The 23,695-nt window shown below is 34.2% G+C and overlaps 3 protein-coding genes across 3 annotated transcripts; 2 read left to right on the top strand and 1 right to left on the bottom strand.

Annotated features, from left to right (window-relative positions):
• Window positions 1-379: 379 nt before the first annotated feature.
• On the bottom strand, window positions 380-9,359 carry LOC131634564 (sulfate transporter 4.1, chloroplastic-like). Its single transcript, XM_058905234.1, has 17 exons — window positions 8,908-9,359; window positions 8,718-8,766; window positions 7,469-7,670; window positions 6,926-7,094; window positions 5,551-5,616; window positions 5,353-5,460; window positions 4,252-4,359; window positions 4,086-4,151; window positions 3,594-3,654; window positions 3,301-3,428; window positions 2,675-2,716; window positions 1,938-2,054; window positions 1,812-1,863; window positions 1,553-1,691; window positions 1,389-1,477; window positions 1,058-1,134; window positions 380-951 (listed from the first exon to the last, which is right to left on the bottom strand). Exons 1-17 carry the CDS (start codon window positions 9,217-9,219, stop codon window positions 613-615), a joined length of 2,124 nt encoding a protein of 707 aa, XP_058761217.1. The 5' UTR covers window positions 9,220-9,359; the 3' UTR covers window positions 380-612.
• A 3,961-nt stretch (window positions 9,360-13,320) lies between these two features.
• On the top strand, window positions 13,321-14,574 carry LOC131634557 (uncharacterized). The gene has a single exon (XM_058905228.1). The coding sequence runs from the start codon at window positions 13,321-13,323 to the stop codon at window positions 14,572-14,574; it is 1,254 nt and encodes a 417-aa protein (XP_058761211.1).
• Window positions 14,571-18,661, top strand: LOC131634556 (uncharacterized). Its single transcript, XM_058905227.1, has 6 exons — window positions 14,571-14,744; window positions 14,853-15,893; window positions 15,971-16,363; window positions 16,460-18,103; window positions 18,221-18,535; window positions 18,638-18,661. Exons 1-6 carry the CDS (start codon window positions 14,571-14,573, stop codon window positions 18,659-18,661), a joined length of 3,591 nt encoding a protein of 1,196 aa, XP_058761210.1.
• Window positions 18,662-23,695: the final 5,034 nt, after the last annotated feature.

The raw sequence follows: 23,695 nt of genomic DNA, 5'->3' as shown, positions 1-23,695 counted from the left end.
TAAATGAATGTAACATTACAACCTTTATAGCTTGTACCTTACTGAGTAATCAACTCAACTATCTAACTAACATCTAGTAACAAACTAACAGTAATTAACAAACTAACTGAAATATGTATTACAACTTAACATTAAACCTAAGCATGACTATCAAAATAAAGTCTAATACTGCTGTACTAAACCATATCCATAGCTAAAGTGATTAACGAATCTGGTATCTTCTAACAAAGTTTTGATGTAACTTGTTAGCAGACCATTTCAAATGCATGAAGCCAGGGTGTGCTGGAGGTGAGTATTATGGAGATTTGGGTGCATCATTTAACAGTGTCACCAGCTTCTTGGCAAAAACAAAGATTTTAAGATACCAGAGCATAGTATATACACTAAAAATTCTTTCATAGAATTTCATTCAGTATATTTTACAATTTACAACAACTTGCCAATCAAATATTACATAGATCATAATTGTTTAACACTCGCTTGATTACCTTTCATTTCACCTTGAAAGAATGACTAACTACATATTTTTACAATAGTTCTTTTTTCTCTTTATAATATAGAGTTGGTTTTTCCAAACAAAAAAAAACATATCTTTACAATACAAAGTGAACTTCAACGTTCTTTTGGCAGTTCTTTTGGCAACAATGGCTCCGATTGGGAATCTCTGATCGGGGCAAGTGGAGGTCTTCCATTACCAGACTCTAAGTCGGTAGTTGTACGACTATCTCTCTGTTTAAACAATTGTGAGAACATGCTTGGTTTGTCTTCTGATGAAGAAGAGCGTGATGATTGTGAACTTTCATATCCTGGTTTCAAGTTTTGAACATGCTGCAAGCAAACTTGAACAGCATCGTGTACTCTCACGAAGTACCATTCTTTGCCTATCAACTCCACCAGACCGGACTTAGACAAAGTAAGCAGAATATCTGGGTTTGGATTGGATATTGCAATCTGCAAAGTAAAAAAGATAAAGTGTGTTGGTGGGAAGAGCAATAAAGGACTTGTCTGATAATTTCTCGAGTTAAACAATCGTTAAAAGTCAAAAATCTCGCTATACCTGAATGTCCCGTAATTTGTACTCTTGATACAAGTCTTTCAAAGCCTGAACAGCACTAGAGTCTACGTAGGTCACAGCTGCATCCATCATAACCACATCATAGAACAAACGAGACTTAATTTTCATCACCATCTTTAATAATTGAGTTTATGAGAAGATATAGTATAAAAGAAAGCATGAACAACCATAAAACTAAAGAGAGAATAAAAGAAATAAAAAAAATCAAGATATAAAATCCCAGAATGCTCAGAAATATGTTGGCTTATAATAGTATTAAGACGCATGAAAATGCAGTTAATGCTTCTTTGTGCACAGGTTAAGCAGCACTTACGCGCCATCTCTAGAATCACAAAACTGATTCTTTCTACCTCGGGTCCACGTCTTGTAGCGCTGTCAACAACAACTTCATATTCCCGCAACCTGATATAGAACTCTAAATCAATTAAACAATAATCTTGATCAGATATATGTCAATTACAACTCATTTATTGTTACCTGTCCTTTATGTAACTGATATTTGCAAAATAAATAGGAGCATCAATACGAACAATTACAATTCCATTGTATGTATATGCTTCAGGATACTGTTTAACATTTCTATAAACCGTTGTCCCTGGCAAACGACCCAAAACAGCTGCAGCACACCACAAACAATAGTATTAAGAAACCAACATATTTTACACCATGTGTATCTATCTATCTTCATGCACTTGAACAAACACATTATATCCTCAATTTACCAAATAAACTTTACCAATGTGTGGATTTGCTGACTCATGAATGACAAAAGCAAGTGACGCTCCAACCTACAATTTCAAAACCCTTATGAGAGTCATGTGACAATTACTTATTAACATAAGAAAGTTCCCCTTGTACTCACCCCAACAAGTACGCCAATCTCAATACCAAGGAACAATGTCATAGTGCTAGTAATGGTCCAAAGAAGAAAATCTTTTTTATCTACACGCCACAAAAAAATGGCTTCATCATAATCTACCTGAAAAAATTATGTTTAGCAGTTAAAATAAATGCTTAGATGTTGTAAACTGATCAAGAGCAAACGTGATCAGTGAGTTTAGACATACAAGATATGGAAGCTAACTCAAGTTTTCTAAAATACATCATTTTGATTGTGAATAAGCAAATTATAAAAACAAATGGGATAGGCAACAAAATATTCTATACAAGCTAGATATTTATTAACGAAACAAATGCTTTGCAAAATGGAATAATACTATAAACTAAATAAACATATTTGTAAGTTTCACATAGAAACTAAACTAGATTAATGTATGTTATCAGTATCGATTAGAATTTTGTTTGGTAACTGATTTCACAATGAAAACAAACTAGATTATTGTACCATTGTATGTTACCAATGTCGAATAAAATCTCGCAACAGTCTGAATAAGGATGGAGTCAAAAAATTAAGATTCATATTTAGGATGTATCATTATCAATATTTATATTATCACCAACATAAAAATGTATCTCAATTATATATATATATATATATATATATATATATATATATATATATATATATATATATATATATATATATATATATATATATATATATATATATATATATATCGGCACAAAGAGCAAGCTTACCAGACCAATCACAGCAGAGATCACGATGGCAGCAAGAGCAGACTGGATTGCAAACATAATATTCAAAATTAGTATTATGTCGGTGTAACAAAGTAGGAATAAAGTAATACAAATTTAGAATTTAATGAAAAGAAATTGGAAAACGGCTCAATAATTTTGCTAGCCTTAATGTATGTCCTATGGAATGTCATTGGGTAAAAAAATCAAACTACTCAATAGATGTGTAGGGGCATATTAAGATGATTCTCTAAAAAAATTTGGAAATCAATTAGGTTCTTAAATTAAAGGATGCCTTGGCGCAAAGTTTAGATTTGTTTCCATGTGACCGGAGGTCGCGGGTTTGAGCCATGGAATTAGGCTTTGGAAAATACAAGGTAAGGCTCTCTACAAAAGATCCAAAATAACTCTGGCCCTTCCCTTGTTTGAGCCATTATGACAGGAGCTCCATACAACCAACCAGGTTGCCCTTTCTCTAATAATTTGGTCCTTAAATCAATTATTATATTAACCAGTGAATGATCAAATTAATCTCCAATTTAAAAAAAAAAAATAGTCTGACTCGGATCACATCAGGAAAAAAACACTTTTAACATGACATAAATGACCTATAAAAACTTGTAGCAAACCTGAGGTATGCTCTCAAATAGTGGCGTTAGAAACAAAAGTGCGCATGTAATTAAGATCCCCGAAACTATTCCAGATACTCCTGATTTAGCACCACTTTCATGATTAACAGCTGATCTTGAAAAGGATCCTGCATAACTCATTTAAAAGGGGAAAAAATCAATTCAAGATTTATATTCATCTCAGGTAAAACATAATATGGAAATATGATGATGCTTTGGTACCAAAAGCCAAGTAGCCAACTACAAAGTATTGACTACCTACTGTAAGTTTCAAAGTCAAATAGAAGTCTGACCTGTGGTGGGGTATGCTGAAAAGAATGAACCAAGAACATTGGAAACACCAAGACCGAACAACTGTTCAAAATCATTCAGAAGAATAATTACAGAGCATTATTTTTATCAACAAAACAGAAACCTGTCTTATTTCCTATAACTAACTACAGCAATACAAAAGCCATTTTCTAGAAAAGCAAACTAGCTTACCAATTAGACTCTTGAATAAACCGAGGGAACAGATATATCCGTGGCATGGAGGATTATAGCGGCCAGACAAAAATCTACTACATCTATATGCCGATTCGGCCTATGGCGGCTTGGCACTTTATCTGCCATTTCGGGGAAGAAATTTGACAATACTACTAGGGAGGTACCCCTTACATATCCACTTATAGGTTGGAGCAGTATTGCTCAAATTTTGAGGATGCATAACTTGAACGGACATACTTATGTAAAACAGAGACAATCAGGGAGTTGTACATGTAAATATATTTTGGAAAGAAATATACCTCTTGATTTGAATCCAGCTCATACCCATTCTTTGCAGCTAATGCCTTTGCAATTCCTACAGATTCCTGTATATTGAAAATTTAGTGAATTTGAGAACAAAGTTACCAATTTATTACTTCAATTAAACTAAAAGGAAAATTCATTAGGAGAAAACAGAAATCTTACCAGTATAGCCACACCAGTTATAAGAAAAGCAGTTGGAATTAAGGACTGTGCATACTCGAAAGCTCTTGGAACAGAAAATTTGGGGAGGCCCTGCGGTATCTCTCCCACCTAATTAAAAAACAATTACCTTTATCAAGTTAATTTAATTGATATCAGCTTCATTAAAATGTTGGTGAATCACTGGCCCAAATTAGTCATGGTAGTCATTCACAAAAGAACATCCATGCCAACAAAATAAGGAGTAACTCAGAGAAGATTAAAGCAATTTTCATATCTAGTAGTACTTAAAATATCAAAAACTGAATGACCACACCAGACAACAAAGCCCGGATTTCTTAGTTAGGACAGTCAATTTAGAGAGGGGAGCAGAGAAAATGAATGGGCCACAACAAACTTTTTGGAGCACAGTGTGGCAGTAGACTCAAATGATTTTATAAATAGGGTTTGTCATTGAATTAAAACAGTAGTTTTTATAATATATTGACGGGTTAAATGAATATTTAGAATAATCTTCAATAAAGCTGGCTTCTTCAAGAAGACACAAAGATAAAAAGCTCTAAAATATCAATTGAAAAGAAAATGTACAAAACAAAATTTGATACGAATTTTACTGGTTCAGTGCACAAAACTATAATCACATCTGGGAGATAGTTTTCAAAGTCATTTTCAATGTCAGTGTCAAGCGAATACATGCCAAAAGAAAACTAGAAGCATTCATATTTTTTATAAGTATTAGTTCAATTAGGTAAAAATTGGAACTAACTCAGCAAAATAGGAACTAGTATATTTCTGTTTTTGAATCTGAATACAATACATTATCCAATATCCAATTCTTTAAACAAAAAGCAAACTAACATGAACAACGTGTATTTGGATTAAAGTCATAACCAAGAGTAGTTAATTAAGTCAGTAGGATCAACCACGTAAGTTATTACTGTTTTTCCAAGAAGAAAACTATCAAAGTTTTTGAATATATTTTTTAGCAATTTTATGCACAGCAATTATAGAGGGGTATAAATTATAATAACATAAGGCTTTAATTTAATTATCTAATTTTTAAATCTAGTTTTGTAGCTTCACCAAGATCCATTTGATTCTTACCAAAGAAATTGATGGTGGGTGAAATATTTTTACAAAAAGCGTTCCCAGAACCACTGCTGTAAGAGGACCTGAAGCCCTCAAGAATCGCAAGTATTTCCTCGATTTTCCCTGGATATATAACATCATACAATGAGCAGGATATTCATAAGTAATATAAGTATTTAACCAAACATCAGAGATTGATTGATAGATTCATACCAGATGTTTCATGACAAGAAGTATTGCCAGCATAACTGATCCCATTACAAAAGGGGGCCATGAAAACTACAAAAGGAAAAACACTTCTGTTAAATTAAGGGGTTTGATGGGTATGGCACCAGAACAACTTCAGAAAAAAGAAAAGATAGACAACTGAACATAAATGATGATTTAAAAGCATTAAGTAAAAGATCATTGCAGGCTGAACTTCAAAATAATGTATTACAAACTTTAGAGGGAACTTTAACTTGTTAAATTGAAATAAATTGAACTTTAACTTATGATCAAGCAATGTGATAAAGTACATTAAAAATAATGATTTCCTAAATGTCTACTAGAAAAGGATAACTGGCATCTGAAGAACTGCTCAAAGCTACAATTTTAGCCATAAATACCAGTTCATTTAACTACTATGTATATAATATGCAAATTCAAGGTTATCAGTAGCAAATTCCCTCACCTTCTAAAAAGACCTAAGTTAATAATGCAAACTAGGAACCTATTTAAAAATCCTTGAAAATCATTGGTCCCTACATATCAATTTAATTTAGTTTATACTATTACTTTGGTATTACTAGCCACTATTTTAGTTTTCATGTTTCCTGCATGGGTTTAACGGGAAGCTAAACTAAATCCTAATAATCCTCTTAGGATGAGTTAAATGAGGTCTATTTGAATGTTACTTATGCATTTATTCAAATTTCTTGTTCAATTCTGATTTCTGAGTATGATGCTGAAGGAATCATAAATGTGAAGTTAGTTTTCTTCCCAAAAGTATTCTCTTTCATTTGCTTTTCTGACCTTCTGAGACTTAATTCACTCTGAAAAATTAAACATCTGTTCCTAAAAAGTTCTTGTCCTTCCTTACATGAATTGAACCAAGAAGCCATCAAACCCAAACTCCCAATTTGGCAAGTAGGGTTCACTACATCGGTGCAGTTAATAAGTTATCCCTAACTAGGGGTTTGATGCATGAACAGGACATCCTGTTCTTTTCTCTTTGGTTTCACTCTTTTTAGTAGAACTAATAGGCATCATTTTCTTTTAACCTTGTGCCCTATTCTAATAATAGTCGTGTTCTGTTCTGTATATAAAACCCTGTGTATCGTATGGAAAAATTGTCCATCGATTAAATTAATGAAATAAATATTAAAAACGCAACAAATACATTTCCACCAATAGTCCACCCTACAAAACCTAACTTTGTATTTCATCAAACTTTATCCTAATTTCTTTAGTATCCTAAATAATTTAGTAACATCTATAGGTATTCTAGAACTACAACCATATGTTTTTTAACCAGAAAATTTGGTAGATAATCACACCTAGTAGAAGAAACTTTAATGGAAATTCATTTTCAAAATTTATTGCATACCTTATCAGCTCCAGCTATTATACTTTTAACCAACGGTATAATCTTGCTACTTCTGTCTATATCATACCCCAAAAAGTATTTTACTTGAGATAAACCAATCACAATAGCTGAAGCACTTGTAAAGCCAGATATTACAGAATGGCTAATGAAACGGATCAGCCACCCAAGCCTGTAAAAACCAAGACAGGTACTTATAGGTTATCCATCAAAACACTTTCATGAGAAAAGTCAGGCTTGATGCTGACTAGTAAGTTGTCAAAACCATGTAACTGATAAAAAAGTTCAAACCCTCCTCTCGCCATTAAAATAAAGTAGTATGTATGTAATTTAAGCCATTATAATTATAATGGCTAAACTGCAGCAATGTTTATTGGCAATGGCATATCAAAATAATCAATTGATCATTTGTACATGTTTAGATGCATGATCACTGAGGTAAAAGTACAATTTAATATTTAGTTATTATAGAAGATGTCCTAGGAGATAAAGACAAAAGAAGAAAACTCTGTTTCTGCAGCCCTATATGAAAGAGAGAGAAAATACCTCAATAGTCCCATTATGCACTCCAGTACCCCAACCATAAGGGCCAATAAAATTGCCAACTCTGTGTATAATTCACTGGATGTATCAGCTACGCTACCAAGAACATTAGAGACCAAAAGAGAAACCAATGCTACCGGACCGACTGCAAGCTGGCGAGAAGACCCAAATATGGCGTACATAAATATAGGCACAAACCCAGAGTCTTCCTTGCAAAGAGGAAAAAAATTAATTACCAAATATTACTTCAAATTTCATGATACATAAAGATTGATGACACAGAATTCAACAACATGAAGTGTTAAAAAAAACAATAAGAACAGACAACTAATGAGAGCAAAAAGCTAGAATTTCATAGACATCAACATTACATGGCATAAGCAATACTGTTGATTAGTTCAATGAGAGATGATATTCATAAACATAAAACTTCAAGACATGCTAATTTAGCTGGTTTGGCAAATACTATTTTGTAAGATGCAAATCTAAAAATGAAAAAAAACATCAAAGACTTTCGTTAAATCTAACACACAAACCCCTTCAAGCATACTTTTCCTACTTACTCGATTGCTTAAAATAAACTGAATCACTAACTCCTGAAGAAACTTTACACAGCAAACTTCACGCTTCAAAATTTTCAGGACAACCGTTAGAAAATTTGCTTGTATCACAAAAATTACTAGAAAATTAGGAAAATTAAAACTACTATACTATGATTTTAATTCATATACACCGTTGGTGTAAATAATATCTAAATCATCAATCAATCATAATCAGAAGACCAACCTTTGCCTATAATCGCATCTACTTCTAGAGTAACAAATATTTGACTGTGGTTTGTTGAAAGTATATCAAAACTAAACTCGCGTACTTAATTCATATACATAGTCCGTGTAAAGACTTATATGCACTGTAATCATGTTTAACAGCATCATAAAAAACATTTAACTTTAATCATATCTACTTCTAAATGAATTTTGATTATACTCGCTCTGGTCATCATTATAAGCAAAAATATATATATTTTTAAATTCAATGAATAATCCATGTTTCTAGTCTATATATAGACCAGGTATATTAGTGATTGAAATTATTTTTTAGATTCATTGAATAATCGATGTATCTGGTCTATATATAGACCAGGTGCATCAGTGATTGGATGAACCTGAAAATTTGCTTATAATGGTGAGTGGAAGGAGTTTGTGCTTAATCGGAAAACTTCATCAACAGCTTAGTAGTTAAGCAATCTTACAGAGTCCATATATTGGTTGAAGTCCGGCCAATTTTGCATATGACATCGACTGAATGAACAAAAATAACTTGATTAGTATAAGATTAAACTGAATAAACTATTCAAAGAAAAGAAAAAGGAAAAATAAACGGAAATGGAAACATTTTCTACTGTTTTCGTTTTCAAAGAACTAAACGGAGAAAATCGTTACCTGAGGAACGAGCATAACTCCGACAGTGATACCAGCCATAAGATCCACCTGAAAATACTCGCGCCATTTGTAGATGCGAATCCACCGGGAACACGGGAGAAAAAACTCTAACCATTCGAGCCACGTCATTCGCCGGAGCTTTGAAGTCCACTGTGAAAACGCGACATTCGGAGGAAGCGAAGAGGAAGACGCAACGTTCGGGTGTTGCATAGGGATGACTCTGATAGGACGAGATGAACCGGAGGCGTTGGACGGCATGGCGGCGGAGGGGAGGTCGGAGTAACTGTGCGATGCGAAGGATGTTATCTCCATGCGCACCGCAGGCGCATTGGTTTGATCAGCGCGTGGGCGAGTGATGGCGCGTGGTGAGTGAGAAAATGTGAAGTGAATGCGATGGTGGAGATTTGAGGAGGAACGAGGTTGAAAGATATAACAGAATGTGGACCCGTGAAAATAAATTTTATATTCTATGGTTTAAAAAATGAATAAATTTCTTTAAAGAAAAATAAGAATATTTGAATTGTGGTACAGTTGTAAAAAGAAAGAAGAAACGTGGGGAAAGGGAAACCAGGTTTTCATTTTTTAAATTTTATTTTTTATGGTTTAATATTTGATTGAAATTGAAACTGTTAATGCCACGTAAGCATGCACTAAAATTATATTAACCTACCAAAAGCAAAACATCCTTGCCAACCAAATAATACATAAAATAATCTCTAACAAATAATAGATCAAAATAAGACTCTTAAAACTCAATAAATATAAAAATACACAAATATTAAAATATAAAAATATATTCACACCTATTAACTCTTTATATATATATATATATATATATATATATATATATATATATATATATATATAAAAGAAGAAATATTCTTTTTTTTTTGGAGCAAATAGGATATATATATATTCCAAAAAAAACAGTTGAGGTACAAAACTGATCCAAAGGATCCAAGTATCATAAAAACTAGGCCTAAGTTACTAACTAAGGCTAATCAAGGGCATCAACAAATAAATTGAGTTTACTGTTATGAGCCACTCTCCCTTTTACCCTATACAAAATGTCCTGAACAAGTAAATTCTCCTCATTTGGGCCTGTAAACACCTTTCTATTCCTTTTAATCCAGATATAGTAAACAGCTTCAGCTATGCACATTTTAAGAATCTTGGCAGATTTGCTATTACCTTTAGTGTGCTCACTGATCCACCGTAGTTCTCTACTCCACTCTTGTGGAATATGGTTCAGCTTCAACCAGTTAAGAACTTGTTGCCAAACAACTTTCGTGACAGCACAGTCGAAAAACAGGTGGTCACATGTCTCCATTGCATCACAGAAAACACACATACCATCAGTATGAACTCCTATCTTCTGGATATAAAACTTATTTTCATTAGCAATTATATTGTATAAATTATAATTTTTATATTAATTTAGTATTTAAATTATTAAAATTAATTAAAAAGTTTTAAATCATTTTTTATTCAACTATCGATTAGTTAAATAGTTTATTTGTAGTTACCATATTTTTTTTAATATATTTTATAAATTGTTAATATTTATAAATTAACTATTTTAAATAAAAAAAATGAGTAATCTAATAATATTTAAGTTTATTTAAATAATGTATGGTTAAGTTAAAAGAAAGTGATAGATCTAACGGCCTCCTTCCTAAAAAAGAATGCCGGTGGCTTTTTCATCATTCACTAAAAAGTGGTTATTTATGGTTCATTTTCACATAGAATAACTTTTTTTTTATTTGGATTCTAACGATTTTCTTTTTCGTTTAGATGTGATATTTATAAAAAAAATTCTTCCTCAACTCTATGGTTGAGGTATTTATAGAAATATTTTGGGTATGGGTCTTAGGATATAAGAATTGGTTATCGTACTTTTCTCTCAAGATGTGGGACGTGGAAATCATTATTTCCCTTATTATCCAAGAGAACATGGTTTTTCTCTTTGAGTAATTTTGCATATATCGTTAGTGTTTAAGGACATTTCACTCTTAATGTTTTATAGGGTATGCTGTGACCATTTAGCGACTAGAAACCTGATTTTAGGCAGCACGGGTATTCACCCACCCTCAACAAGGTTTCATATTGCTTTCTATATGCATTTTCTTTTAGGCTTGATAAACTTATCTCATTATAGGGCCAAAAACAATTATACTGGTACACGGTCCATCAAATACATGGGCTTATCAATAATGAAGTGATTTAGTTTGATTGCCTTTAATCTTCAATTTTATGCTACCCCGGCAGTTAATGTCGTCTTTGGGGCAAGTCCCTCAAGTAGATCATGGGGTGAGTCCTTCAAGCAAATCGTGGGGCGGGTCCATCAAGGGTCACTTGAGGTGAGTTTTCAAACGTCAATTAAGTTGAGTCCTCGAGTATTTTAGGTAAATGCATGTGCAACATTAAATGCAATTACTGATGGGATCCTTTTGAGAATTCAAATCGGTATGGGTTCCTTACACGTGTTAGAGACATGGGGAATCTTTTTGTAACTGTTGATAATTGGTTTTATTTTAGCCTACCTTCCCATAGTGAGAGGGAGGTAGTTCAATTTCTAGATGAATTTGAGTTTGTGAGCTCTCGTACCATAATTGAATTAGATCATGGAAAGAGTTGTGAGATAGATAAATATTAGTGTAATTCTTAGACTATAGCAATCCTCAATTTGTTATGACTATTTACTCACCTTGTTACTTATAACTTTCTTTATTCCTTTTTGTAGAGAAATATTGTCCATCCCAATCGCTAAAGGAAAGCTCATTTGGCCAAAAAGAAGGTTGGGTGTCAAGAGAAATTGAATAACAGTCCAAAGAATCACAAAGGCGGTCTTATCACAAAAGGAAACAATATGTATGCCAAAGGCAACGCCCTCGTCGAGACTTGCCCCTCAAAGACCTTGAAGCAAGGCAGGAGTTCTTCCTCGGCCCTAAATGACAATCCTAGTGTGGTCTTGGAAGAGGACAGAAAGGGCGAACCACTAAATAACTTGCCAATTCGACCTGACCCACCCTAACACTCCTCGATGTGAACTAGACCAACTTTGGATGCAATAAAGTTTATTGTCGTTTGTTTTCCTTTCTATGAAGATTTTCCTGGAGGCTATCAGGCCATCCGTCAGATGTCACCTAAGAAGTTGTTTGACATAGTGGAAAATCATATGTTTATGGACTTGCTGATGGAGCAAGTCCTCCATGAGAACCACACCATAGTCATGGGCAAACTAAAGGCCAAACTCGTTATGGCCAAGGAATCTCTTTCTAAAAGACAGGAGATAGTGAAACAACTAGTTAATGAGCGAGATAGGCTGAAAGACGTCCTTAAAAGGGTATCATCATAGGCTAAAACGTTCGCCCTATCAGAGTACTTTGTTGATCGTTGTTGCCTTGAAGAACAAGATATCATCGTTGTGGAAGAATCTCTCTGAATGGCCATCATTTCCTTGGAAAAACGTTTTTACGAGTTTTCATTTTCTTGTCTCGAGGATGTAAGGCGAGTAAGGTCTTCTCCTTCGTGGAATCTAAAGATGTTATCTTAAATTGTTTGAGTGGACTAGGAGGGAACTAGGAATTTCAACCCTAATATGCATAAGAATACTTCATGGCCTCTTTAAAGAGTAATTAAATCCTTGTATCCTTTTGTCGTAGCAAATAATGTTGGTACTCCAATCTGCGCAAATGTTATTGCCTCGAAACCTATGTTTAATAGAACATTCGAGCATTTTGTTAGAGTGTTAGTTGAAATGGAACTAACTTTAACCTTAAGGCACAAGATGCTGGTGAGAGATGTGGTGGGGGTGTGATGGTATGTCCTCCACATGAACAAAAATCCACTGTTTTCTTTTATGCATCTTTCTCTTTAGTGCTTGCGATTGGACTTTTCCATAGGCCTTGCAAACGGCTCATAAAAGCTCATATAAAATATCCACGATATCAACATTTTTATATACATAAAATACATCATGAGGTCTTATATATGTAATGTAAAAATATATATTAATAAAAAATTAAGAGTGAGGTTCAACTTATTTCAAGAGTAAATATTTTTAACTTACTTTAAATCATAGCCTTTGAATTGAATCTAATTTAATAGTTAAATTAATATTTTTACTTAATTAATCATCTATATTTGGACAAAATAAAAACAACCTATTCTTAGAGTAAGTACTCAAAAATTAATATTATATATATATATATATATATATATATATATATATATATATATAACAATTTTATTTTATTTTTAATACCAGCAATTTTTATTAGAGAACTGACCAACGGAGTAGTAATTGTTTTTTAGGCAAATTTTAGTTGTTGAGAACACGATGACCTAATTTTCTCCACCGCCCTCTGCGCTGCTCCGCCGCGGTTTCGCCTTCCTTCAGCTGCGTTTTCCATGGAGATCCAGGATTTATTCCCAGAAACTAGAGATGAAAACACAAAAACCCCAAATAACCCTAAAACAGTAAGTCAACCCACACCTCCCACAAAGGCGACAAACACACAAAAAGCAAGATCTTTTGCACAAGCTCTCACAGGGGTCTGCGACATCCCTCTATCACAACTTCCCAATCCGGTAATCAAAGGGGACAGACCCTCCATTACTATACCTGAAGAAGAATATGAAGCAGGCATTGCAGAATGCAAAAACAACCTTCATGGTAGAGTTTTATGGAAAAAGGGATCTACACCGCTTACGGTAGCTGCGTTAAAAGATAAACTGGCTCTTTCTTGGTCTGAGGTTAAGAACTGGGGTATGTTATCATTAGGAAAGGGATACTATGAATTTAATTTTGCAAGCCCGGAAGATATGAGAAGAGTCAGAGCATTTGGGGCTATCAACCTTAACCCAGGCTCTTTGAAACTCTTTGCGTGGACAAAGGACTTCAATCCCTCCCTCCAATGTAACACTTCAGCACAGGTTTGGATACGTCTTTTCGGTCTGTCACAGGAATATTGGAGACCCAGAATTGTGTTTGCTATTGCCAGTTGTGTGGGAACACCGATCTGCATCGATGCTGCATCTTCCAAGTCAAGAGTAGATCGTACCTTTGGCCAATATGTGAGAGTCTTAGTTGACATGGATCTAACAAAAACTCTTAATCATAATGTCTTGGTTGAAAGAACGGGTTTTGCGTTCTTTGCGGATATAGAATACGAAAACATTCCTCCTTTCTGTGAGCACTGCAAGAAGTTAGGACATGTTAGACAAGACTGCAAATCAATGATGAAACAAACGAATACTTCAGCCCCGAGAACAAAATCCATCTACATCCAGAAAAATAGCACAAGCAATACTGATACAGTGGAGGTTCCAGACACGGTTTTGAGAGGAGAGGTTCACCCAATCTTGGAAACCATTGTTAATGCGGATCCCATCATAGTGCCTAACCCCCTGAATTTCATTTCTCAACCAGAACCCGAAACCCCGGCTACTGAGTTTGTGGATGCTTCTCAAGTGTTAGAGACTCAAGTAGATAATTTTCTTCACAACTCCTGGGCAGACCTTGCAGACATGGAGGAAGAACCGGGAGATACGGAGGGTGCTTTTACAAATGCAGTACCAATAATAAAGAAGAAACAAGCAGCGAGAAATAAGGCGAAGCGTGCCTCTAGGTCTCAAGCAGGACCTGCTCTGTCTCTCCCATGAAGTGCTTATATTGGAATGCGAGAGGTTTGGCTAATTCTCCTACAAAATTAGCTCTCAAAAGAATCATCACTGTAAATAAACCGGATCTCGTCTTCATCTCGGAGCCATGGATGGATGTTAGAAAATTTCCTTTTAGATGGCTTCATAGACTAGGTCTTAAGCTGTTTGTTGTGAATGAGAGGGACGGCTTAGATCCTAATCTTTGGTGATGTTGTCTCACCCATCTCGAACCTCAAGTGATTGCTGTGGATAATCAGCAGATTTCTTTTCTTCTTCAGACTCAAGATAACTCTTTTGGCATCTCTGCGGTGTATGCTTCCACTAATATTGTGGCCAGAAGATCTCTTTGGCTCGGCCTATCCCATATACAGTCTCAGTGGAACCTTCCTTGGGCTTATATTGGTGATTTCAATTGCATTTTGGGGGCACACGAACACTTTGGATCCAGAACTCCAGCTAGGCCCCCGATAGAAGATTTTAACAACTGGACGAACATTAACTCTCTTGTGCATTTGCCCACTTCTGGTGCTTTCTACACTTGGAAAAATGGTCGATCGGGATCTCTTCACATTGAAAGGCGTCTGGATAGAACCATATGCAACCAAGATTGGTTTGATCTATGGGCTACCAATTCTTGTAGAACGCTTGCTAGAAATAATTCCGACCACTATCCTATTCTATTTGAGTTCCTTCCAAAGGAATATAAAATTGCTTCTAGTTTCAAATTTTTACAAACTTGGGCTTCCCATGTGAGTTGTGAGGATTTGATTGCTGAATCCTGGAAAACCAGGGTTGTAGGTTGCCCAATGTTTATTCTTCAAAGGAAACTACAAATTCTTAAAGTTAAGCTCAAAGAATGGAATAAAACTACTTTTGGGAATGTGCATGATAATGTCAAATTAGCGGAAGAACGCCTGCTTAACATTCAGGAGAAGATAGTAAAGGAGGGACATTCGGATAACTTAGATGCTACAGAAAAAGAGGCTCAGCTGCATCTTAATATTGCTCTCCAAAGAGAGGAAATTTTTTGGAAAGAAAAGGCGCGAGTCAAATGGCAGGCAGAGGGAGATAGAAACACTCGTTTTTTCCACAGACTTGCTATGATTAAACAAGCTACAAAGAGGATTTCTTGCCTTAGAGTGAATGGAAACATGGTTACGGAAAGAGAGCAAATGGCTGAGCACGTGGTGTCTTATTACACTAACATTTTTAATAGTTCATCTGTTTTGCAGGATGATGGCATCATTAATGAGGTCATTCCTCAACTTATGACTGAAGCTAACAACACTGAGCTTACAAGGTTGCCATCAATGGAGGAGGTTCATTTAGCAGTCATGAGCTTGGATAAAGACAGTGCCCCGGGCCCGGACGGATTCAATGGTTTCTTTTATCAAAGGTTCTGGAAATCATCAAGGAGGACGTTTTTGGAGCTGTTCTTCAATTCTTTAAAGATGATTGGATGCTGCCAAACTTCAACACCAACACTCTTGTGCTGATTCCCAAAGTCCCAAATGCTGACTCCATTGACCAATTCAGACTGATTGCTCTCGCAAATTTCAAATACAAAATCATAACAAAAATTATCGCAGATAGGCTCTCTTTGTTCATGCCGGTTCTGATCTCTATGGAGCAAAGGGCCTTCATAAAAGGTAGAAGCATTAAGGACTGTATTAGTGTCACCTCGGAAGCGATTAATCTGCTCCCTACCCGCAGTAAGCATGGAAATCTCGCCATCAGAGTGGACATTTCAAAGGCCTTTGACACTCTCAATTGGGACTTCTTGATTAAAGTTCTCCAAGCTTTTGGTTTTAGTGCAAAATTTTGCAATTGGATAAATATCATCCTCAATTCAGCTGTTCTATCGGTCTCTCTCAATGGCTCGTAGGTGGGATTTTTCAATTGCAAGAATGGCGTGCGTCAAGGAGACCCCTTATCCCCTCTACTCTTTTGTTTGGCAGAGGAAGTGCTTAGCAGAGGGATCTCTTCTCTCGTCGATAACAGAAAGGTGAAACCTATCAAAGCCTCTCGTAATGCCTTTGTTCCCTCGCATGCTTTATACGCCGACGATATCATGATATTCTGCAAAGGGGATGACAGATCAATTATAGCTCTGTCAAATTTGTTTAGAAGATATGCTGAAGCTTCAGATCAGAAGGTTAACTTTTCAAAGTCCACCATTTATGCCGGATCTATATCCAATAGAAGACTTTCTTACATTGCTGCCAGCCTTGGGTTCAACACGGGTCAGGTACCTTTCTATTATTTAGGCGCGCCCATATTCCGTGGAAGGCCTAAACCGTTACACTTTCAAAGTATTGCTGATCGTATCTGTATTAAACTCTCGGCTTGGAAAGCTTCTCTCCTTTCTGTTGTAGGCAGAATTGTCCTTGTGAAGTCGGTTATCCAAAGCATGATGATACACACCCTTTTGGTTTACTCTTGGCCGGTTTTTGTTTTGAAATGCATTCAGCGATGGGCAAGGAATTTCATATGGAGCGGTGACATCGACAAGCGTAAATGTGTTACGGTTGCTTGGGACATTTGTTGCAGGCCCTATGCTCAGGGTGGTCTTGGCATGAGATCCCTGGTGACTCTGAATGAGGCTGCAAACCTAAAACAATGCTGGGATTTATTTAACTCTAAGGAGCAATGGGCTGTTTTGATTAGAGCCAAAGTCTTGCGCAACAATCGGAGGATCTCGTACCATATTTATTCCTCTCTTTGGAGCAGCATGAAGGCCTCTTTTGATGACGTAATTGGTAATTCTTGCTGGCTTATTGGAAATGGGGAGAGAGTTAACTTCTGGACCGATAAGTGGTTTGGCTCGGCCGAACTTGATTCTTGTCCTCCTGCTGCCAGCTCTTTTTCGCACCGTAAAGACAAAGCGGTTGCCTACATTCTTCATCGGAAGTGGAGGCTGCCCCTGGATGTTCAGGTATTGTTTCCTGGCCTTGCTAACATTCTGTCTCTTATCCACTTGTCAGTAGAAGAAAAAGAAGACATTCTGGTCTGGACCCCCGCTATTGATGGAATACTTACTTTAAAGATTGCTTATGAGTTTCTTTATCATAAACATAACGATCTCGAGTGGGGAAAGATTATCTGGAAAGTGCATTCTCCTGCGTCTTATTCTCTTCTTTTTTGGAGATTGCTTCATAACAAGATACCGACGGATATCTCCTTAGCTAGCAGAGGGTTGTATCTCCCTTCTCAATGCTCTCTTTGCGGCACCCAGGAAGAATCTACCAATCATCTCTTTTTCTTTTGTCCGTTTGCGACTAAATTCTGGAATTTTTTATCGATAGCTTTGTCGCACAGTTTCAGCTCTATCGAGGATGTTTGGATTGCTTACAATAAGCTGTCCTCGGCCCAAGGTAAAGTTGTTCTGCTGGCAGCGGTTATTTGCATCATTAGCAAGATTTGGAAAGCGAGAAATGTTAGAAGATTTGAAGATAAAAATCTTACTTGGTCCTCTCTTCTAAATGAAATCAAGATTGAAGTTGCTTTCTCCGGTAATAACACTCCGAAGGTTGGTTCGAACTCGATTCTGGACTTCAAACTTCTTACTTATTTCAACATTAAAGTTCACCCTCCAAATGAGTTTATTGTTAAAGAATTTTTGTGGCATCCTCCTATCCTTCACTAGATCAAATGTAATACGGACGGAGCGGCGTCGGGCATTCCTTTGCGAGCAGCTTGTGGGGGTATATTCCGAGATCACGTTGGAAATCATAAGGGTAGTTTCTCTAAATTCATAGATGATGGAAATTCTTTAGTGGCAGAACTTTACGGTGCTATTCTTGCGGTCGAAATTGCAAAACAGCGTAATTGGAGCAACATTCGGCTTGAATCGGATTCTATGTTTGTGGTTCTAGCTTTTTCTAAACCTTGTATTGTTCCTTGGGAGCTTCGTAACAGATGGGAGAATGTGCTTCATCATACAAAATCAATTAATTTTTTGGTAACACATATATATATATAGGGAAGGGAACAAATGTGCGGATAGACTTGCTAACATCGGTTTATCTGTTAATGATTTTATTTGGTGGGATGCGGTTCATAGGGAGATCCTCATGGAATTTGCTAGAAATTCTATAGGACTTTCCAACTATAGATTTAATCATTAAGGGGTTTTGGTTTGGTCCCCCCCTTCTCTTTTCCTGTATCTTCTTTTTGGTTATATATATTTTGTGGGGGCTTTGCCAACCTTTCACTTAAAAAAAAAAAATTTCCTAAAAACAAAAAATTTTCAATAACATAATAAAAACAAGGGAAATGCTAACAAGTGCCCCAGGGGCACTCTTTAATAGCTTTAAAAAGTAAGTTTTTCTTGAAAATATGCATAATTAATGTATCGAAAATTGAAATGGTGAACTTTTGAAAGAATATTTTCTTTATTTAGAATGCTTAAAGAGTGCCCCTGGGGCACTCGTTAGCATGACCCTAAAAACAATCCTTACACCAAAATAAAAACAAGCTAGCTGATAACTTCCTTTCCTCAGAATAATGCAATACATTTAGCATGATTAAAAAAACAGTTCCTTGTTAAACTTGACAACATCTTGAAAATTTGTAATATTTGACTAGGAATGATGAATTATTTTAATGGATTCATTTTTATATTGTATTAATTAAATATTCAAAGACTTGATTAGGGTGTCATCATGTCTTGTTGTCTTACTAATAAAAACGGCAATATATGTTTTTATCATGGAAATGGAAAGGTGTTGAATCTGGGGACTGCGTGAACCTGGATGCCATTTTGGATAGATACAATATAAAAACACAAGACAAGATGGTGTGTGAGAGAATCCAATCACACCGGCTGCGGATTTAAAATGTTTTTTTTTTTTGGGTCATAGGTGGGATAAAAAAATGTTTTGAGTTGTGCTAGCTGACGTACATATTTAATAGTTTTGGAGAAATTATATGATTTTGATTTTTTTTTTAATCTTAAATACAAAAATGTAGAGGTGGCAAACGAGAATGTCCGTTATTTAGATCAGTCCGTAAAAGTCTGCGAAAAAACATGGCGGAATGGAACGGGTATATTCGAGAGTGCAAGTCTAAAATCTTGTCTGCCCTACAAAAAATTAAAATTTATGCCTAAAAATAGTAAAATTATGTAAAAAAATTCATGCCCACAAAAGTCCGTAAAAAATTAAAATGAAGCAAACTGGACATATGAGAGAGAGAGAGAAATTTAAACTGAATGTTACATAGGATTGTGTGTTATAACTCTATTTTTAATAATGTCGTGTATAGTAAAATTCTCATAAAAAATATAGGTATAATTATTTTTTCCCGCTGTGCGCATTAAAAAAAAGCAGACAGACGGGCACGAGAGTGTCCGTCTGAACGCTAGTAAAAATAATATTTTTTAGATTTATTAAAATAAAAAAGGATCAGATCTATAAATAATTTAAATATAGTAGTATTATTTATTAAATAAATTTTAAAAAACAATATTTACTATAAATAATACCAGAGAAAAGATAATATAATTTTGATGGTTGATGATGCAATTTAAATTTATAATCATTTGTGTAAGTATTTTGTTTATCTTTTATTAAATAAAAAATAAAAAATTTATAAATTGAATATGTGTGTGGAATATGGCTTAATACGTGGTTATCTCACCCTCGCACTAACTTAGTTCATTATGGGGTGGGAAGTTAATATACGATAGTGTTAAATTATTAATTTTGCCTTTTCAAAAAAAAATAAAATATACGTCTTTATAAGCAATTAAAGTATGACACTATCGTGTTTTTAAGATGTTTTTATATCACACTACCGATAAACATCCACATTGATGATCATTAATATTCAAATTGTCTCCATCACAGGTGTGAGTTATATAAGAAAATGTTCATAATAAAATATAAATAAAAAATATAAATAAAATATTTTGTTATGTCAATTCAATATATAGTTGGATGGATATCCGAGATAGATATTTGTGATGTCAATTCAAAAACATAAAAATTTACTCTCTCTAGTCTTTTTTAAAACAGATTTTTTTAATTCATTGAATGGTTAATAAATTTAATTTATATATTAGTTCACATATTGATTATACAATGAATGAGTAAAAAGTAAATTTTTTCTTATTTTATAAGGCCGGTGGAATAATATTTAAGATCGAAAAAATTTATTTATTTAATTTAATGAAATAAAGTCATATTTTTTTTATAAATAATTTATTAATCTGTGCCCTTAGAGCACATGTTAACTTTTTCGTTTATTAAATAGTTGATGTATCTTGTTCATATTTGAGATTAAATACATTAATTATTTAAACAATATAAAAAAAATAATATTGATTTATATTTGAAATCGAAAGAAGTACAATAGACTTTTACAATTTATTAAACTATTTATAAAATTCCAAAGTCTCACGTTGCTAATTTATAAAGCTTCGACAAAGGTTTATATGGAGGGACACCACTCACTTTACAAATCTATTTTGTTAAGATGAGTTAGATCTAATCCACATACAGTTATACCCAGCCCACATACTTTAATATGGTATCAGAGTTAATCGACCTTACCATGGATTCAGAGTTGTCTCAATTTTTTCGGGGGCCCTGTGTAGATTAGTCGTAGTTTAAACATGGAGAAACAAATAGAGGCCCTTTCTAACCACAGTTTAACCATTATAAACATTTTATGAGGCCCCATTTAACCAAAGGTTAACTGTGATAAATTTGAGGACTTGTGCGGTAGTCCGTCTTGCACACCCTTAAAGACACCCAAGCATGGATTGCCCACTGTTAATATCCACACATGAAATCTAGTAGTATTAGGTATGAGGAGGTGTAATAGTAAAATATCAAAAATCCCATATTGGTAAAAGATAAATCGTAAAGGGTTTATATAAAGTAACACCACTCATCTTACAATCACGGACGGATCCAGACATTATATATTGGTGGGGCTAAACATAAAAGAAATTATAAACTAAATTATAATAAAAATAATATATAATATTATTTCATGAAATACATCTAAAGTGAAAATCGTCTATTTCTTAAATATGAGTTAAAATAACATCGTTCTTAATGTTTCAAAAAGATATATTTTCATAAAAGTTAAATTTGTTCTTTTAATCACTTATCACTCATTTTGTTACATATGTGACTTTTCACAAACTTCATAACTGGAAAAATGTGTCCCAGACTTGTAATTGCGTTCAGCAAGACTAAAGTCAACTTTAAAAACTTATAAATCTTATCAAATAGGTTGCACTTATATTTTCCTACAAATTTCGACTCATATATATATATATATATATATATATATATATATATATATATATATATATATATATATATATATATATATATATATATATATATATATATATATTCAAGTTTAAAAATTATATAGTTGTGTAACACTCGAAGTTTTTTACCTATTACTTTTTATGTACTTTTAGGAACTCCATAAATATGCATATATACTCTAATAAACTATTGAGTAGCTAAGAATTTATCTAAAATTTAGTGGAGATAATAAAGTATTTATTTTAGGGAGAAAATGAAATTATTTAAATGAAAAATTATTTTCTTTTCTTATTTCTTATTAATGAAAGAGTCGGTAAATACTAGTATTTTCTACCGCCAAAATTTATTTGCCACTTGAAAGAATCCCAGGGACTGACAATGTCATTCTTGGAACTTTCCTTTTCCCCCACTTACTTCCCTCCATTATAACTTCTACAAACTCACAAACAACTAACTTTGACACACACAAATTCACAAACAAGTTAAACTCTTGAAACTTCTTAGCTAGAAAAAATGGTGGTAAAAGTCTACAGTCTAACCATGGTTCTCCGAAAAGGGTGTTGATGTGTCTCGTTGAAAAAGAAGTTTATTTTGAAGATGGTTATACCGGTATTTTCAAGTCAAGTGATAGCACAGACAACCTAATTTCCTCAGACTGCAACCTTTTGGAGAGCTTCCTCTTATTCAAGATGGTGATTGTACTCTCTACAGTCAGCAACTTCAATCCTTTAGGCTATGTTTGGGAGTTTGGAGGGGAGGGGAGGGGAAGGCTTCCGAAAACGAATTTTTAAAAAAATATAGAGAAATATTTGACATTTTTTGAAAAAATGATTTTGTTTAGAATGATAAAAGAGTCATAATCATTACAAAATTTTTAATTTTCAAAATAGTATAACAACCTAAAAGATATTTGAAAAATTTATATAAGCCCTTCAAAACCCTCCAAAACCCTCCTTCAATACAATTTTTGAGTTCCCCCATTTTATGGGGTTTTTGGTGTTATGAATAAAACCAAACCCTCCAAAACCCTCCTACTCAAAATCCTTTTATTCTTTTCACCTAATTCTTCTTATTTTTTAAAGCCCTCCCCTCCCCTCCCCTCCAAACTCCCAAACATAGCCTTACTATTCTCTGCATACTTTTTTTGGTGTGGCTACAACCACACTATGCCTCAATATGGATTCGCCCATGCTTACAATTCGGTTTTGTATGAATGAGTTAGGCTTAACCCATATACTCTAATATAAACATCATCCAGTTGCACATATTCTTTTATAAAATACTTCAATAGACCTCATGTTGTGTTTTCATGTAACACCCCATATAATATAAATCTAGAATAATATCATACACACTGTTAATTGATACTAATACAACATAAGTGCCTAACATCATCATTTATATACATGTCCAAGATATTTTAAGTACATCATATGGTACATGACATATAAAAGTGCCTAATCAAAATACTTAGATATACATATAAACAACATAAACTACTCGTAACATCGTAAAATCTACAGACATCTTCAAGCAACTTTGTTTTTTTCCCTTGACATGTTTTGAATTACTTGAAATTTAACAATATAATGGGGTGAGATAATAATCTCAGTAGGTCCTTCTATATTATGAGTGGGTCCACTCGGCTCTAAAGGGTTACAATACAATACCTTAATTCAAGTCATTCGCACCGTAGAATGGCAACTTAGGTATCAATGGGATTTCTGCTTCGTATGGAAATATATGAACTTGTATCCATATAACTTAATAGGTCACTACTAGTACCTCCTTCACGTGTTAGATAAACAAAGAAAATAACGAAGCTCTGTTAG

Source organism: Vicia villosa, unplaced genomic scaffold (assembly GCF_029867415.1).
Source record: "Vicia villosa cultivar HV-30 ecotype Madison, WI unplaced genomic scaffold, Vvil1.0 ctg.001315F_1_1, whole genome shotgun sequence".
NCBI lineage: Eukaryota > Viridiplantae > Streptophyta > Magnoliopsida > Fabales > Fabaceae > Vicia > Vicia villosa.
The sequence above is the reverse complement of the archived record's forward strand: the minus strand, read 5'-3'. Positions and strand labels throughout refer to the sequence as shown.

What these genes read in the sequence shown, in the direction of transcription:
- LOC131634557 (XM_058905228.1), top strand. Translation starts at nt 13,321, where the DNA reads ATGGAGATCCAGGATTTATTCCCAGAAACTAGAGATGAAAACACAAAA.
- LOC131634556 (XM_058905227.1), top strand. Translation starts at nt 14,571, where the DNA reads ATGAAGTGCTTATATTGGAATGCGAGAGGTTTGGCTAATTCTCCTACA. An exon ending in CCGGTAATAACACTCCGAAG is followed by an intron (nt 18,104 to 18,220) that starts GTTGGTTCGAAC and finishes ATCCTTCACTAG; the next exon opens with ATCAAATGTAATACGGACGG. An exon ending in CAAAATCAATTAATTTTTTG is followed by an intron (nt 18,536 to 18,637) that starts GTAACACATATA and finishes TGCGGTTCATAG; the next exon opens with GGAGATCCTCATGGAATTTG.
- LOC131634564 (XM_058905234.1), bottom strand. Translation starts at nt 9,219, where the DNA reads ATGGAGATAACATCCTTCGCATCGCACAGTTACTCCGACCTCCCCTCC. An exon ending in GAGTTATGCTCGTTCCTCAG is followed by an intron (nt 8,767 to 8,907) that starts GTAACGATTTTC and finishes TTGTTCATTCAG; the next exon opens with TCGATGTCATATGCAAAATT. An exon ending in ACCCACCATCAATTTCTTTG is followed by an intron (nt 4,360 to 5,352) that starts GTAAGAATCAAA and finishes TTTTTTAATTAG; the next exon opens with GTGGGAGAGATACCGCAGGG.